The sequence below is a fragment of the Ahaetulla prasina genome, chromosome 3, assembly GCF_028640845.1.
Source record: "Ahaetulla prasina isolate Xishuangbanna chromosome 3, ASM2864084v1, whole genome shotgun sequence".
NCBI lineage: Eukaryota > Metazoa > Chordata > Lepidosauria > Squamata > Colubridae > Ahaetulla > Ahaetulla prasina.
Genome location: NC_080541.1, coordinates 86340984 through 86358378, shown reverse-complemented (window position 1 = coordinate 86358378; position 17395 = coordinate 86340984). Strand labels below are relative to the sequence as shown.

The window sequence follows — 17395 nt, the reverse complement described above, 5'->3', positions numbered from 1 at the left end:
GTTGTTCTGTGAGGCAGGATAAAAAGAGGTTGATCTCTTAAGATTGGGGCAGAGATAAGCAGGCACACAATGAGGAAGTTTGAAAGAACTGGCTCCCTTCCATAATCAAAGCAGAAATAATCAATGCCCTGGAATATCATGCCCAGAGATCAGAGGCAAAATGATGTGCTTGCACCAGTCTAATGGAGTCAGTGGGTGCCAGCCATAACCATGCTTTGCTCCCCATCTAACTACCATTGACAAAATGGTGGACTGTGTTACTTATATCTATAGCAAATCTGGTGTTGAGATAAGCTGAAAAACATTTCTACAACTAAACAGCTTTAGGCAGCTCCAACTTAGTCAACTTCATCTGACACACATACACATACACACACACACACTGAAGGCAACAACATGAGAGACAGAAGAAAACAAAGACTGTTCAGACATGTTAGAGGTGAGGCAGCTGCAGTTTCCATAACCATGACGAGGGTTTTATAACTCAGTAACATCTGCTAGTTTACTGCTGTAGGTAGAAGATTGAAATTGGCTTTGTAAACAGTACTGCATAAAATTGAAACTCTCTTTCAGGCAAAGTATATTCTACCTAGGGTAGCGTTTTCTTTCTGGGTGTCAAAGTGATATTTTTTTTCTGCCAAAAGTCATACTGTAATTACTGAAGTTCTGTGTGACTATGGAAGAAAGTCTGAGCAAACATTCATTCTAGTTAATGTTTAATACCTAAGCGTTTCTGTTCAAATTAAAGTCATAGTATATGTGTTCTAAGTGTTATTGAGTCTGTTATGTAATATCAAGCCATTTTTACACCAGATATTCAAAAGTAGATTGCAAAAATATTTAAGGAGCACTCAGCATTTTATTTGACAGGTGAGTTATCTGCAGTTGGAGGAGAAATTAATATTTTGCATTTTTAAAATAGGTGAGAGGGTTTTTTTAAGTACTGTGGTATACAGCTGGCAATGGTAAAATGTATACACAACTCGGGAAGCCCACAAAATAAACAGAACATGGTGGCATAGACTGTCTCCAGATTGGCAAATGAGTGAGGCAAGGCTATACACTAATTTATTCAACCTATGTGGAGAATGTTGTCCACATAGAGGGAAACTGAATTGGAAGAATTTGAGTGTGGTTTTAAAACTGAAAGAAGAAACATCAATACTCTGCACTATATGCTGATGACACTCCCTTGACAGCTGAAAAATGCAAAGGATTTGCAAGCTTTAGTAAGGAGCAGAGTAAGAAGTTAATCCAAGATTAAATACAAAGACCAAACAAATGGCAACTAATATAAGGTAATCTGTAATATAAGGTAAGATCTCCCCCTCCCTCCTGTCCTGCAAGTGTCTGAAAACCTGGTTCTGCCAGTTGCCCTGGAGACCAGATGGGGGAATTCCACGCTGAAGGTGGCTGATGGATTGATGACAGATTACACCTCCACCTCTTGCTCCTGGCTTCCTGCTCTCCATCCATCCATCTTTTTGTTATCATATCGATGTATTATCGTGTTCTTTTCATTGTTTATTTTATTCTATTATTTTACTTCTGTTTATACTTTGTTCATTTCTTTTTATTGTTGTAAGCTGCCTAGAGTAGCCTTATGGTAAGATAGGTGGCAAATAAATTTAATAAAATTTAAATATTAATTTTAAATTAAAATTAAATTAAATATTAAATATTTTATTTTAAATAAAATATTATAGCAACCAGCCTTAGACTTGAAAATGAAGACACTGAAGTGATAAATATCATCTGCATTTTAGGATCAACTATTAAGAGAAAACGGCATTCAAGAAATATGATGCAGACTAGCACTTAATAGAGTAAAGCCTTGGAAAAAGTATTCAGATGCCTGGTTATATATATACTGTGAACAATCAGATAATATAACATTGAATAATAGAATTGGAAGGGACCTTGGAGGTCATCTACCATGCAGGCAATAGTTTTTCTTGTAACACGCTACAGAAACAACAAGAAGAAAAGGACTTTGAAGAAACAAGGAAAATGAACACATTTGAACTTAAGTGTTGGAGGACTCGTCTAAGTATACTATGGATCAGCAGTCACCAACCGGTGGTCCGTGGACCACTCGTGGTCTGCAAGAAAATTTTGGTGGTCCATGGAGAAATCTTCGTATTTTTGCCAGTCCACCCTGGTGGAGGAGCTGCGGCGCAAGCGGGCTGTTTATACTTTATAGCAGCAATTGCGATGGCTGGAAGCTGTGGGAGTGAAGCAATACTTGTACTTGCACAGCATCAGCATTCTGCCTCAGTATATTTGCCCAGCCGGGCGCAAAGCCGAATCCTGATGCTTGGGATTCGAAGCAGTAAATGGTGACTGCTCCAGGGAGGAGCCAGACTTTGCTCTCTATTGCGGATGCCAGATCAGCCCCCTGCAAACTTTCGTCTCTCGAGGAGCGTTCGCTGAAGCGGTGCGGGAAACTTCAGCCGGGTTCCTCGAGAGACGAGAGCTTGCAGGGGGCCATCTGGCATCTGCAATGGAGAGCAAAATCCGGCTGCTTCCCTGAACAGATGCCGTTTGCAGCTCCGAGTCCCAAGCGGCAGGAGACAAGAGCTGTTTTGCTCCACCAGCTGGGCAAATATATTGAGGTGGAATGCTGATGCCATGCAAAATGAAAGAGAGAATGAGAAAGAGAAAGAGAGAGACAATAAGAATGAGAGAGAGAGCACCGCCTTCTTGGAAGAAGTGCAGGGGGGGCGAAGGGGGATGCCTTGCATTAAGTATCGATCCCCCACCTCAATTTTGCGAGGTTGGCACAGCAGGCAGCGGTTCTTCTCGGCGCACCTTGTTTCTCCAGAGCACTCTGTCCCCCCTACTGCTTCTGCCTGCCTCCTCCTCCTCCCAGAGCCTCTGGGCTGCTTAGCTGGAGGGAAAACTCAAAGGGTGCTTCACCACCCGGCTTGCCCATCTCTCCAGGAATGTCACCCGGGGGATCCACTCTTTGCAGCTCTTGCTCGAAGCCGCCTGGCTCTGACACAGAGAATCAGAATCAGAGAGAGAATCAGAGAGTGAGAGAGACAAAATGAGAGAAAGACAGAATGAAATAGAATCTCAGAGAGAGAGAATCAGAAAGAGAGAGAGAGAGTGGGGGGGGGAGAAAGAGAATGAGAGAGAAAGAGTGGGGCAGAGAGAAAGAGGGGAGAAAAAGAGAATGAGAAAGAGTGGGAGAGAGAAAGAGAATGAGTGGGAGAGATAGGGGAGATAAAATGAGAGAGAATAAGTGGGAGAGGGGGGAAGAGAAAGAGAAAGAGAGCAGAGTGGAAGAGAGAAAGAATGAGTGGGAGAGAGGAGAGAGAATTGGAAACAGTGGGGGAGGGAGAAAGATGTGAGAGAATGAGTGGGAGAGGGGAGAGAGATGAGAGAATGAGAGAAAATGAGTTGGAGAGAGGGGAAAGGGGGGAGAAAGAGAGGGAGGGGGAGAGAAAGAGAGAAAGAATGAGAAAGGGGGAGAGAGAGAAAAAGAGATGAGAGAGAATGAGTGGGAGAGAGAGAATGAGAGAGAGAGAGTGGGAGACAGAGGGGAGGGGAGGGGGAGAAAGAGAGAGAGAGAGAGAGGAGGGAGAGTGCCTGAAGGACCCTATCTCATCACTGGGAGTCCAGGCGCTTCAGCAAGCGGCACACTGAATTTGTATTAATGGTCCGTGGGATTTTAAATTATGAACTTGGTGGTCCCTAAGGTCCTAAAGGTTGGGGACACCTGCTATAGATAACCAAGAAAATAAATAAATGAATCATAGAACACATCAACTCAGAGCTTTTTTTGGTTCCTTTTTCCATTTCCTTCAAATATATGTAACAATACATGTAGGGTAACAAGACCCTGAAGATTTTGATTTTGATTTTGATTTTGACCTTAAATTTGGATTGTGGAATTCGATTGAACGGTGGTGGAATAGAGTAGAGGTGGTCGGGTTTCAAGATATCAAACATGGATTATAATTATAAATTATAATTTATAATTTGGATTATAAATTTTGTGACTTGAAAACAAAGAACAAGATGAAAAAAATAACAGCATATTTATCATCTCCATCAATAACAACAGCATCCAGCTCCACGGCACAAAAGGCAGTAGATACTACAACACAACAAGAAAAAACCAATATGGAATTTAGAAATATACTACAGGGAATGCATGAAGATCTTAAGGAATGAATAAATAAAGTAAAAGAAGTAAAAGAGATGATGGGGAAATGAATAACGACTGAAGACAGTGGAAGAGAAAGCAGAATCAACAGAGAAAAGGGTAGAAGAAATGGATTATAGACTTACAACAAGAGACAAAAATCAGGAAAAGACAATTATATCATTGGAAATGGATAAGGCTGATTATTATTTAAGATTCTAAAACACTGAAGAAGAGGAAAGAACCTGCCCGAAAAAAAATGCCGAGATATTAGCAGAAGCAATGGAAAAGAGCATAGAAAAGATACTAAATGGGATTGATGAGATTTTTAGAGTGCATACAAGATACGCAATGAGAAACAATTTGCCTAGAGAGGTACATGTCAGATTTACCAAGAAAACATTGAGAGCAGAGATTTTGAAGCTTATGAAAAATACGATGATAAAACACAAGGATAGAGATATAGTGGCATTAAAACAAGTTCCAAGAAGGGTTAGAGATTTCAGAAAAGAATATCAGTTTTTGACAAAACGATGGTTAAAAAAGGAGTGTGTTTTAGATGGTTGGTACCAGAAGCAATCTTGGTGAACTGCTAAGAACAAAGACAAAGGTTAGACACAATAGAAAAGGCAGAACTATTCTATGAACAATATATAGGATATCAAAAGGAAGAGAGACTGAGAGAAGAAGGAGGGGCTGTTTACCAGGAAGAGAAAAAGGAAGAACCAAAAGAGACAACCAAGGAACAAGAAGAAAGAACAATAAGAGAGAGAGCAAGAGCAAAAGAGGCACAAAGGGAGATAAGAATGATTAGACACATAAGTAAGTAGGACATGGAAGAAGAATTAAAAATAATATCAATAAACATAAATGGACTAAATTCAGCAATAAAAAGAAGAGCATTTAACAAATTAGAAAAGTTAAAATTATAGATTATATGTCTACAAGAAGTTCATATTAGAAAACAACATAAAAAGCTCTTGGAGCAGACAAAATTGGGGACATTATACACAACGCTTACATGTCAAAGTAAAAGAGGAGTAGCACTATATATTAAAAAGACAATTCAATCTAAACAAATCTTCTAGGATGAGGAAGGAAGAGTATTAATGGGCAAAATAGAAATGAATCATTAAAAAATACTGTTAGTGGCAATATATGCTCCAAATAGGAGATTTCAACGCGATTGTAAATAATGAATTAGATTACAAATCCTCAAAAATGAATAAGAAGAAAGACTCTTCCTAAAACATTTTTGACAATAGATGAATTAAACTTGTAGGATGCTTGGAGAAGAAGATACCCAAAAGAAAAACAGTACACATTTTACTCAAATAGGCACACGCTGTGGTCAAGAATAGATATGATATGAATGTCAGCAGAATTAATATCTAAAATACATAAGATTGATATAGAAACAAGTATATGGGCAGACCACAATCCAATAATAATGACATGGAAGGGACAGAGGAAAAGAATGAGACGGACATTGAATCAAAAATCATTAGAACTAAAACAAAAACAAGAGTTAGAAAAGCAACAGATTGGTATACACGATTGCAAATACAATCAAGGTATGAAAGAAAAAAAATTGGTTATATGATTGAATTGGAAAAATGGCATCAACTATGGGAAAGGAATTATAAATTAACAATGGCAATAGCATATAAAGAAAACCTGTATAAAATGTTTTATAGATGGCATATGTCACCAGAAAGATTAGCAAAAATATTTAAAGATAAATCAGCCAAATGTTGGAAATGTCATCAATTGCCGGGATCATACTATCATATGTGGTGGTCATGTAACGAAGCAAACAATTATTGGGTTAAAATACAAATATGGTTAGAGGGAATGTTACAACAACGTATAGAGTTAAGACCAGAGATATTTTTATTGTGAATTTTACCGGAGAAATATAGTAAAGAAGATACATATTTGATTATTCATATAACAACAGCAGCAAGAATAGTATTTGCACAAAATTGGAAAGCAGAAAGAATCCCATCAGAAGGAGAGATAATAAAGAAAATTTTAGAATGTGAAGAAATGAACAGATTAACATTAAGAATAAAAGATAAAGAGGAATCGGTGTATTTCAAGACATGGGGACGTTTTTATGTTTGGTTAGAAAAGAAATATGAATAAAAGATTAGAGATAAATTGGATAGGGAAAAGGTAAATGAGAGAAAAGACAATAAAAGGAATAGAAATTCAGGTGACACCTGGGTAAATGGAAAAGGGGGAAGGAGGGAGAAAATAGAAAAAGTGTTATTATATAAATGTACATATAGGTATAATTATTAAATAATTATTAAATAAAAAAGAAATTGAAATGAATATGTATATGTATATGCATATAAATAGAAAATCAGGGCTGCTCAAATACCATTTTGAAAATGTACTGAATTGAAAATGAAAATAACAATGGAGTGGGAATGGAGAGAGGAGTAGAGGGATGGATAGTAGGAGAAGAGAGAGGAAAGGAGAGAGAGGGATAGAAGAGAGGGAAAAGGAGAGGAAGAAAGGGGAGGGGAAATAAGAGTAGGAGAGAGGGTTAGAAAGAGAGGAAGAAGGGAGGAGTGGGGGAGGGAAGGGGAAGGAGAGGAGGGGAAGGAGAGGAGGAAAGGAGAAAGTAGAAAGAGAAGAGGGAAGGGAAGGGAAGGGAAGGGAAGAAAATGAGGAAAGGCTGTAGTAAAATAAAGGAGAGAAAATGGTAGAAGAGCAACCTCGAATATACTTTAATATACTCAATTTTTTTATGAAGAATGAATGAAAATGAAAGTTAAAAGATAATATGTATGATTAATGATGGATAAGAGATTGTACATTTAAGTATGTCTATGAGAAACAAAAAAAACTTTTTATAAAAAAAAGAGTTTCCTCACTTGAGGCACAATGACCAGGATCAAATTATCATATTTTGCACACATTAAGCAAATCTATACTTTAGAAAGTGGAAGGAAAGAGAAGAAAAAAGACGATCTGCAAGGTGAATGGACTCAATGGATACCCTATATCAGGGGTGTCCAAACTACGGCCCGCGGGCCAACTGCGGCCCGCGGGTCAGTTTTTATTGGCCCGCAGCAAATTCTCGGTGGACAGTGGGGTGCGGCCCCCGTCCTGGCCCCCAAGGAAGCCGCCGCTCGCCCGGTTGCAGATGCAGAGTGGCTCGCTGGCGATCCCGCCCACCGGGGCTGCGGGCCGCCATTCCGCCACTGGGCTGTAGGCGCCCAGGGCGCCCATGGCTCCAGCCCGCCCACCAGACAGAGGAAGAGGCGGGCGGGCGGCGACGCCCATCGCCCCCACGCGGGCTGCAGCCCGGAAGCCAAGCGGGCGGCGCTCTGCTTCCCAGCCCAGCGGGATCCTCTCCGGCGCGGCGCTCTGCACGCACTCAGGGGCGCTTGTCGCAGATGATGGTCTGCAGCTCCCGGATCTGGTCGTTCATGGGCAGGAGTTTGAGCTGGGCCGCCGCCGATCCCGGCCAGTCGTGACGCGTCGCCGTCGCCGACGTGGCCGTGGCCTCCTCGGCGCCCCCGTCGCCCGCACAGCAGCCGTTCCCGCCAGCGCAGCAGCATCGGCTGCCGTCGGCGCTGCTGCTGTCCGGGCTCAGGCTGTCACCGCTGCCCGGGCCGGGGTCGGCGAAGCGCAGCTGCCGAGGCCCGCCCTCGCCGCTCGCCGGCATCCCGGCCTCTGCCCCCGCCGGGCCCACCACGCGCCGGTCGCGGCAAGGCATCGCCTCCATGCGCCGCCGAAGCAGCCGCCGCGGCGCCCCGCCACACGCTCCGCTTTACCTCAGCCGCGGGCCCGTGTGCCGGCCCGTGACGCGGCCGAGCTCGCCCGCTCCCATTGGCCGCCACGGCTGCCACGCCGCGCCGCCACTCGGCGTTCGGAGGAGGGCGGTGCCCGCCCACTCGCCCCTAGTTAGCCCGTCCCTTTCTGGCCTGGGTGGGAGCCGTGGCACACCTGAGTGGCTGCGAGGCGGTGCGGGCCTCGCCTGGGCCTCCCGGAGTCCCTCCATTGGCTGCTGTGTCTCCCTCAGTGGGAAGAGAGTTCGCGACGGACGGAAAATCCCAGTAAATACATGCTGGTTGCCAAAAGCTTGACTTTTGATGTAACTGGGGATGCTGCGAAGGTCATAAATGCAAAGACTGGTGGTAAGTCACTTTTTTCAGTGCTGTTGTATTGGTCGCTAAATGAGTGGTTGCAAGCCGAGGATTACTGGTAGCCGCTGTCAGTATTTAGGTCTCTATGTATTTAGGTTTCTATGCCCATAGCCACATCCACTCAGTCACATGAGGAGTTAGCCACGCCCACCAGTCACATGACCACCAAGCCACACCCCAAAATAAGCCACGCCCACAGAACTGGTACAAAATTTTAGCCCCGTGGCCCGGGCCTTTGCTTATTTTTCTGTATTTGGCCCTCACTCAAAAAACTTTGGACACCCCTGCTTTAAGAGAAGCAAAAAGTATTATGAAAATTAGAATCAATTGGACAAAATAACAAAATGATTGTAAGTTGTATCAGATCTCAGAATTTAACGTTTTTTGGAACTAAATGGCTTCTGTTGGTCAGAAGTTATATTTATTTTTAAATCAAGGTATTAGTGTGTAGGAAGTTAGCACCCACCCCTCTCCTAGAAAAATGAAATATTCTAGGAAATATTAAAAGGGCAGAATATTTCCCCTAAAAGAGAAATACAAATCTTAAGACAGAAACTCAGACCCAGTTCCCTGCCCCCAGCAGATACTTTGGTTATTTACAAGACAAAAGGCTGGGCCAGCTTATCTACAACATAAAAGACCTTCACCCTCAGGACATAATAGGATTAGCCCTCTACCCATCTCACTGCATGGCACCTGGGAAGATTACATCACCCAGCAAGATTCAACCAAGCATGGGAGTCTGACAACCAATCAGAATACATTTCTTGTCACAGGATCAGGAAGCAAGTTCAAAGCCCAACTGAGGGTATAAAATCTCTCTCCTGTTCTCACCCATGTGCACATTTTGCCCAGGACCCAAAAAACCCATGTGGTCCTGTCCACCATTAAACCATCTTTCCAAGCAGTCTCCATGTTTCCAGTGTCTTTCTCCCCACTTGGAACTGAATCCAAATGGACAATTCTTCCAACCAGCGTTTGTTATAATGCCAAGTTTATACTTAAGGATATTTTACATATGGTACCACAATTGTATGCTTTCTAAGTTCTGCTCAAGGTTACTTCCTTAACAATATCATGTTTATCATACTACTTCCTCTCTGGGGGAATATTGAGAGGCACACTTATAATTGTACAATTAATAATATATAATCATTACTGATATGGAGAAGATAAAACAGAGGCCATTCATGTTAGTCATGGCAGAGAGGTCTATGTTAAGGCAGTGGACCCATAACACTAGCCTACCTCCAAGATTGCACAGCATTCCTGTCCTACTGTCCAACATTTGTTGGGACAAACACTACAAAAACTGGATCTCAATCAGGCCTCATTCCACCTCCCACCGAAGCCTCTTGATATAGGTTTACTCCAACAGGTGACCATACTCCATGCATGGATTCTGTGATCAAAACTAAGAAAGCTCCAAGGTTTTCATTGGCAATTTGCAATTACAATTTAATTAATTACCTTTAATGTGTAAAGCACAATGTACAAAGGTTATGGATACTTTTTTAGAATATTGAAATTAGACATGGAAAATATTAAAAGGTCCAGAGTCAGTAATTAAAAAAAATTAAGAGTATACATCTCTAGTTCAAAATGAGCAGACTGGATCAAGGTTGAGCAACTAATATGTTTAAATTGCGGAATCATATGAGTATGTAAAAAAGAGGAAGACATTAACATTGTTTAAACTACAATTCTGGGAACTGCATTGGAAGAACAGATGTCGCTTGAGTCAGAAAATGCTCATACTCTATCCAAAGTACCAAATAAATTAATATGCCTTGTAAAAGAAGCATCTAACCTAAACAATTTGTAATAATTGAATATGTATATTCTCTGTGTGTGCATGCATAGCTATCAACCTAAAAAGAATATGCTTGAAACATTAATAATCCACTGAATATAGACTAATAAAAGTCTTAATGTGGAAACAATTACTCCAACATGAGCTGCAAATTCTCCCTCTCAGAACCTTCATCCTCTCACTCATGGATATAGTCAACAGCTACCTTAAATAATTTGTGATTCTTAAGTTATCTAATAAAGGGCATTAAGGCCAGTAGGGACCTTCATACAGTACATTTCAGATGACAGTCTTCCCTCTTCTTTACCATTAGTCCTCACAAAAAAGCAACATTTACCATTCCCTAACTGGAAAGCAACAAAAATCTTTCAAAGGTCCGAAACAATAGAAGAAAATTACTTCGTATAGCAGGTCAGGAGATAATGCAGAGACAACCTACTGCTAGAGACCATTTAATTCTTGTTGTGTTTGAGAAAGAACAACAACTAGTCGTCTTTATCAACAAATGGTAAATGTCACCCCTTAACAATAGGCTGGCATCTACCATTTTATTGGCAGAGGCAGTCCTGAACTAGAGGGCAGAAAGGAAAATAGTGGAAAAGCAAAGGGCAATAGTGGAATTGCAGAATGCATGGTGCCCATACAGATAGTCCTCAATTTACAACAGTTCATTTAGTTACAGACCGTCCGAAGTTACAACGGCACTGAAAAAAAGTGACCGGATACCATTTTCCACATTTACGACCAGTGCAACATCAATGGTCATGCGATCAAAATTCAGACACTTAGCAACTGGCTCCTATTTAAGATGGTGGCAGTGTCCTGGGGTTACAAGATCCCCTTTTGTGACCTTCCCATAAGCAAAGTCAATGGGGAAGCCAGCTTTATTTAACAAACTGTGTTACTATCTGAACACCCCCCCACCTCCTCCCACCCCCGCAGCGATTCACTTAACACATCTGTGGCAAATGGGGCAAAGGCTCATTTAACAAATGCCTCACTTAACGACAGAAACTTTGGGCTCAATCGTGCTCGTCCCTCGGGGGACTCCCTTGCATCCTTTATTTTATTTTGAAAGAAGGGAAAGCTCAGTCGGGACTAGCAGCCAGCCAAGCAAAGTATTCCCGCTCACGAGGCGGAGCGGTAAAGCCATCTATAAGGGCACCTGACGGGGGGAAAACCCCGCCCTGCGCCCTCCCACCCGAGCTCTGCCACTGCAGCCCTCAGGAAACCCGCGTGGGCCGCCGAAGCCGAGGAGGCGGGCTTTCCCTCCCCGCCTTCTGCCCTTCACTCGGGGCTGGCACTCGAGCCTGGGAAGAAGTGCCTGGACTTGAGGTGGGAGGTGGAATTTCTTTTCGGCTCCAGGCTCGGTGAATTCCACCGACTATGGCAGTTCCGCGGAGCTGCGGGCTGGCGCTTCTTCTCGCCGTTGTCGTGCCTGACGTGCAGGTAAGGCTGCACGGAGATGCGCGGCGGTGTGTGGTCTTCCTCGCGCCTCCTCGACGGAGCTTCTCGCTGGGTTGATTTTAATCCGGTTTAGCCGTCCGTTTCGAAAGCTAAAACCAAATGCCTCCTTTATAGACCGCTTCACTTTCTGACGTCTCGGCGCGTTTGTAATTGCGAGCGTGGGGGGGGGGTGTCTTTCTTTACATTGATCAAAGATCGATTCTGTGACTCCGGGTCGTTTTAGCGACCGTATAGATTTTCTCCCTTCTGGGAACAATCGCCGCCGCCCCCCAGCAGATTTAGGGGGAGAGGGTGTCTTTTACATGGGTACCAAGGATGGGCTATAGTAGCTGTGTAGGGTGGGTTTAACAGCGGGCTTAACGGTACAGTTGCATATCTGCATTCACTTGGAATCCCAAAGGTGCTTTTTTCAAGAGGCAACTGGACTTTTTGTTTTCTTTGAAGACGTTTCACTTCTCATCCAAGAATCTTGTTCAGGTCCCGATGAGAAGTGAAACGTCTTCAAAGAAAACCAGAAAGTCCAATTATCTCTTGAAAAAGCACCTTGGGACAGCCATGACCTGGAGGATTGAGAATCTCTATAGACATTCACTTGGAATGCCTCACTTAACGACAGAAACTTTGGGCTCAATCGTGCTCGTCCGTCGGGGGACTCCCTTGCATCCTTTATTTTATTTTGAAAGAAGGGAAAGCTCAGTCGGGACTAGCAGCCAGCCAAGCAAAGTATTCCCGCTCACGAGGCGGAGCGGTAAAGCCATCTATAAGGGCACCTGACGGGGAAAAAACCCCGCCCTGCGCCCTCCCACCCGAGCTCTGCCACTGCAGCCCTCAGGAAACCCGCGTGGGCCGCCGAAGCCGAGGAGGCGGCCTTTCCCTCCCCGCCTTCTGCCCTTCACTCGGGGCTGGCACTCGAGCCTGGGAAGAAGTGCCTGGACTTGGGGTGGGAGGTGGAATTTCTTTTCGGCTCCAGGCTCGGTGAATTCCACCGACTATGGCAGTTCCGCGGAGCTGCGGGCTGGCGCTTCTTCTCGCCGTTGTCGTGCCTGACGTGCAGGTAAGGCTGCACGGAGATGCGCGGCGGTGTGTGGTCTTCCTCGCGCCTCCTCGACGGAGCTTCTCGCTGGGTTGATTTTAATCCGGTTTAGCCGTCCGTTTCGAAAGCTAAAACCAAATGCCTCCTTTATAGACCGCTTCGCTTTCTGACGTCTCGGCGCGTTTGTAATTGCGAGCGTGGGGGGGGGGTGTCTTTCTTTACATTGATCAAAGATCGATTCTGTGACTCCGGGTCGTTTTAGCGACCGTATAGATTTTCTCCCTTCTGGGAACAATCGCCGCCCCCCCCCCAGCAGATTTGGGGGGAGAGGGTGTCTTTTACATGGGTACCAAGGATGGGCTATAGTAGCTGTGTAGGGTGGGTTTAACAGCGGGCTTAACGGTACAGTTGCATATCTGCATTCACTTGGAATCCCAAAGGTGCTTTTTTCAAGAGGCAACTGGACTTTTTTGGGTTTTTTCTTTGAAGACGTTTCACTTCTCATCCAAGAATCTTGTTCAGGTCCCGATGAGAAGTGAAACGTCTTCAAAGAAAAACCAGAAAGTCCAATTATCTCTTGAAAAAAGCACCTTGGGGACAGCCATGACCTGGAGGATTGAGAATCTCTATAGACATTCACTTGGAATGCCCTCACTGAATTCCTGTCTTGTTTTTTGCATAGGTAGGGTAGAAGTGGAGAATTAATTGCATTTAATTCCTACTGACACGAATGGGGCTGAAAATAGCAATTAGTAACTTTTCCCATTGATTCCCTCAGATCTCAACTAACTTCATCTGCAGTCGGTTCACTGTTGGATCATATTAGTAGTGTTGGTGTCCTACACAAATATTTTGTGAAATAAGCTGTACTAGATAATTGCACATACTGTACTAAACTGTAATTTTGGCTTGTTATGGATTATTTAAGAAACTGTAGTTCAGCAAAGTATGTGAATCAGACCACTAAGTTTAATGGAATTAATTTGAATGCTCAAATTGGACTTTCATCCAGTCATTGTAACAATAGACGAGTGAATTAGAAGTGGAGGGGAGGGGAAGAAATCATTTCTTCTGGCTGGACTTCCTCCTTCTTCAGGTACACCCCATGTGCTGTAACCTACATGGAGACACAAATAGTATAAACCAATTAAGAGGGGAATCAAGGATTGGAACTAAAATGAACAAAATACGTACAGATTTATTCCAGCAAATTGAAAGCCTTCTTCAGCAGAAACATATATTTTGCAACGAGTAGAATAATAAGCTTCAGAGATTTTTTTTAAAAAAGGAATCATTCTTTTTAAGGTTTCCAATTTCCTTTAACTCTCATGTTAAAACCTCATGCTAGTGTTTTTGCTTCAGTAAGTTTTGAAAAACAAGCCATCCCTAGCCATCTTTCTCATGATATGTGTACCCAGTAAAGCTTTATAGTGGAAGATTACAGGGACATGGTGGCTCAGTGGCTAAGATCCTGAGCTTGTCGATTGAAAGGTTGGCAGTTCAGCGGTTTAAATCCCTAGTGCTGCATAATGGGGTGAGCTCCCATTACTTGTCCCAGCTTCTGCCAACCTAGCAGTTCGAAAGCATGTAAAAAATGCAAGTAGAAAAATAGGGACCACCTTTGGTGGGAAGGTAACAGCGTTCCATGCGCCTTTGGCGTTTAGTCATGCCAGCCACATGACTACAGAGACGTCTTCAGGCAGCGCTGGCTCTTCGGCTTTGAAATGGAGATGAGCACCGCCCCCTAGAGTCAGGAACGACTAGCACATATGTGCGAGGGGAACCTTTACCTTTACAGTATTGCAGAATGTAGTTTGCATGTGCTGAAAAATAGTGTCTTAGAATGCGTACAAAGCACAACTATCTGCTTACTGTACTCATGTTTGTATTTTCAAACCTTCACTGGGAACAGACTGTATAGTTCACCCAGCGGTGGTTTTTCATTCCTATCAGTCTTTAGGAACAGATTTCCAGCTGGAAAAGTCTCTGGTGATGTGGCTTTCACCACTTCCCTTGGGAAGCTACCCTGTAAACTACTCTGTATTTAAACATTATGATGTTTTTTATATTTATATGGGTGAGTCTCTTGTTTCATTCCCACTGAGGTTTGACTGTATTATTCTCAGCTACATCGCACTTTTTTTTAAAGTGTTTTTTTTACTTTAAAATGTTCAAGAAGTAGTTTGAGCAGCTCGAGCTTAAATGTGATAATCTGCAAGACATTTTGAAGAAATCCATGTTATTTTTCTATAAAGGTCAAGTATATACAGTACATTATTAAATGCTTTTGTGCTTCATCTTAAGTGTGGTATAAGTCAACTCATAAAGTATATAGTAGTACTATACTCCTAGTCTGGAATGTGCTGTGAATCGGGAAGTAATAGTGTTGAATCTTACCTCTCTTATTAGCATAGCCCATAACTATAAATCATATGCAGACACCTATCTTAGTAGTATTTCTTATACTCTCAAGAGTCAATACTGGATCTGGAAAGACCATATAATTTGAATGAAGTGCTTTGAAGACTCAAGGATATGGCAGGGTTCATTGAGCTGCGTGTTTTTCTTGCAGATATTTGCTTGCCAATCTAGCTAACATTGACAATACTTTGATGAAGTTTTAGTGATGTTTGGTAATGATAAGTCTACAAGAAGAAAAGCAAATTCAATGAATATCAAGATCCCAACATTTCACCTTGGGACTCTTAAAAATCACTATAATTACTAGTGTGAAATTACACTGTTTTCTATATATATTCAAAAAGCAAAGTATGATCTGGAGCGTCTGTGAATCTGTTGAGAACATTATAAACCCAAAACACTTTTTTTCTTGGAATTGTGTGCCACCAGCAGAGGGCATGTACATGAGCCCAGAAAAAGATACAGCCACTTTAAATACATGTGTGACCAGGTATATTTTGCTTTTTGAATCCAGATCTTCGCACATCTCTATTATTTTTATTATTTGGCTCCCCCCTTATGCCCAAAACCATCATCTCAAATAAGTCCTGTTGTTTATTTTATTTTATCCATATAGGAACAGAATTATTATTTTTATTCTATATACATTATATACATTATTTATATTCTATATACATTGGTTTGTACTAGTATTGTACTATAATCATATGCAATATAGACTAGAACAATCCACAACAGAACATCAACATTAATTATGGGTCTTTATAGTGACAGAAAAGGATTCCAGCCTTTTAAATTTCCATATTCTGTTAATCAAGCCTTATAATTAAGGTACAGTTACAGGGGTGGGTTTCACTTACCTTTGCTACTGGTTTGCTCGCATGTGCAGATCGTATTTGATGACATCCGGGCAGGTGGGCGGAGCCTCCCGCCGCTGCTGCTACCGGTTCGCGCAAATCGGGGCAAACTGGTAGCAACCCACTACTGTACAGTTAGTAATGATATAATCAAGGTGCAGTTTTGTAGACATAATTGTTGCAGTTGGATTGTGCCGATTAGTGAAACACATGCAACAGCAGTTGTAAAATCCGTGAGAGAAAGAGTAAATAATGTGTAACCAAGTATGTCACTAAGCACCCTAACATGTTCTCTTACACGTTAGGTCCTAGACCAGTCCATGTCAGTTATCTTGGCTTTACAATTAACTAAGACAAGAGATGACAACCAGAAAACTCTTCCTGAATAACTCCACATTATACTTTTTTGATTTCAAGGTCAAGGATGAAACATGAGGCCCAATATGCTTTTTTTTTTTACATTGGATTAAGAAGAGAGAATGACTGAAAACCCTCATCCTTATGTTCTTTCCACAAATCATACTAGGTTTTGTGCATATTTTATTTTTGCATAATGCCTTGCCTCCTGATAATTAAGAGGGGAATGCGTGAAGTAAGATTTATCTCTTTTATTTGTTTGATGTTGATGCAACAAAATTTATGCCTTCCCAAAATGTCTTTGTATTAATCATTACAGTTGTATGTACTGTCAGCAATTCAAGTCACTACTTCCTCCCCGAGTCTTACTAAATCTTTGGATTCAACCACATCCTGACAACAAGTTCCTCATTCTTTTTTTATAGAGAGTGTGAAGAACAATATTGTTTTTTATTCCATGTATTTTAATTGTACTTTTGGAAAAGGGAAGGGAGAAGAAAAAAATCAATTCAAAAAGTTGTAAGCAAAGTCAAATATTTTTTTAAAAAAAATCATAGTGCAAAAATGAAGGTACCAGTAAAGCAAAGCATGTGAAGAAATATTTTGTATTAATAATAATTGTGGAACAGAATTATGCAAGGATGATGTTTTTCTCTGCACTGGCAATTTTTTAAATGTAGACTAGACCCCTGTTGCCAACACAGCTTTAATGATGTTGTAACAAATATATGTAACAGAACAACGAAGGCTCTTGCTACTACTACTATTTGTAGTATACTAATAATTAGTGATTTTTCTAAAATCGGAAAGCTTTTTAAAGTTGAGAGCATATTTTTTTCTTCCTGCACATAATAGTATAGCAAATCAATGGTGTAGTGGTTAGGGTTGTTGTTGTTGTTAGTTGCGAAATCATGTCCGACTCATCGCAACCCCATGGACAACGTTCCTCCAGGCCTTCCTGTCCTCTACCATCCTCTGGAGTCCATTTAAGCTCATGCCTACTGCTTCAGTGACTCCATCCAGCCACCTCGTTCTCTGTTGTCCCCTTCTTTTTTTGCCCTCAATCTTTCCCAGCATTAGGCTCTTCTCCAGTGAGTCTTTCCTTCTCATTAGGTGGCCAAAGTATTT

The 17395-nt window shown here is 42.1% G+C and overlaps 1 protein-coding gene across 4 annotated transcripts in view; it reads left to right on the top strand.

Moving 5' to 3' along the window:
* Nucleotides 1-12435: 12435 nt before the first annotated feature.
* The window catches only part of TNFRSF11A (TNF receptor superfamily member 11a), a 50584-nt gene continuing 45624 nt past the window's right edge, over nt 12436-17395 (top strand). For all 4 annotated transcript variants that reach the window (XM_058178060.1, XM_058178059.1, XM_058178058.1 and 1 more), the window contains exon 1: nt 12436-12653. In XM_058178060.1, the coding sequence (XP_058034043.1) occupies nt 12591-12653 (63 nt within the window). In that variant the 5' untranslated portion in view covers nt 12436-12590. The remainder of the gene's footprint in view (nt 12654-17395) is intronic.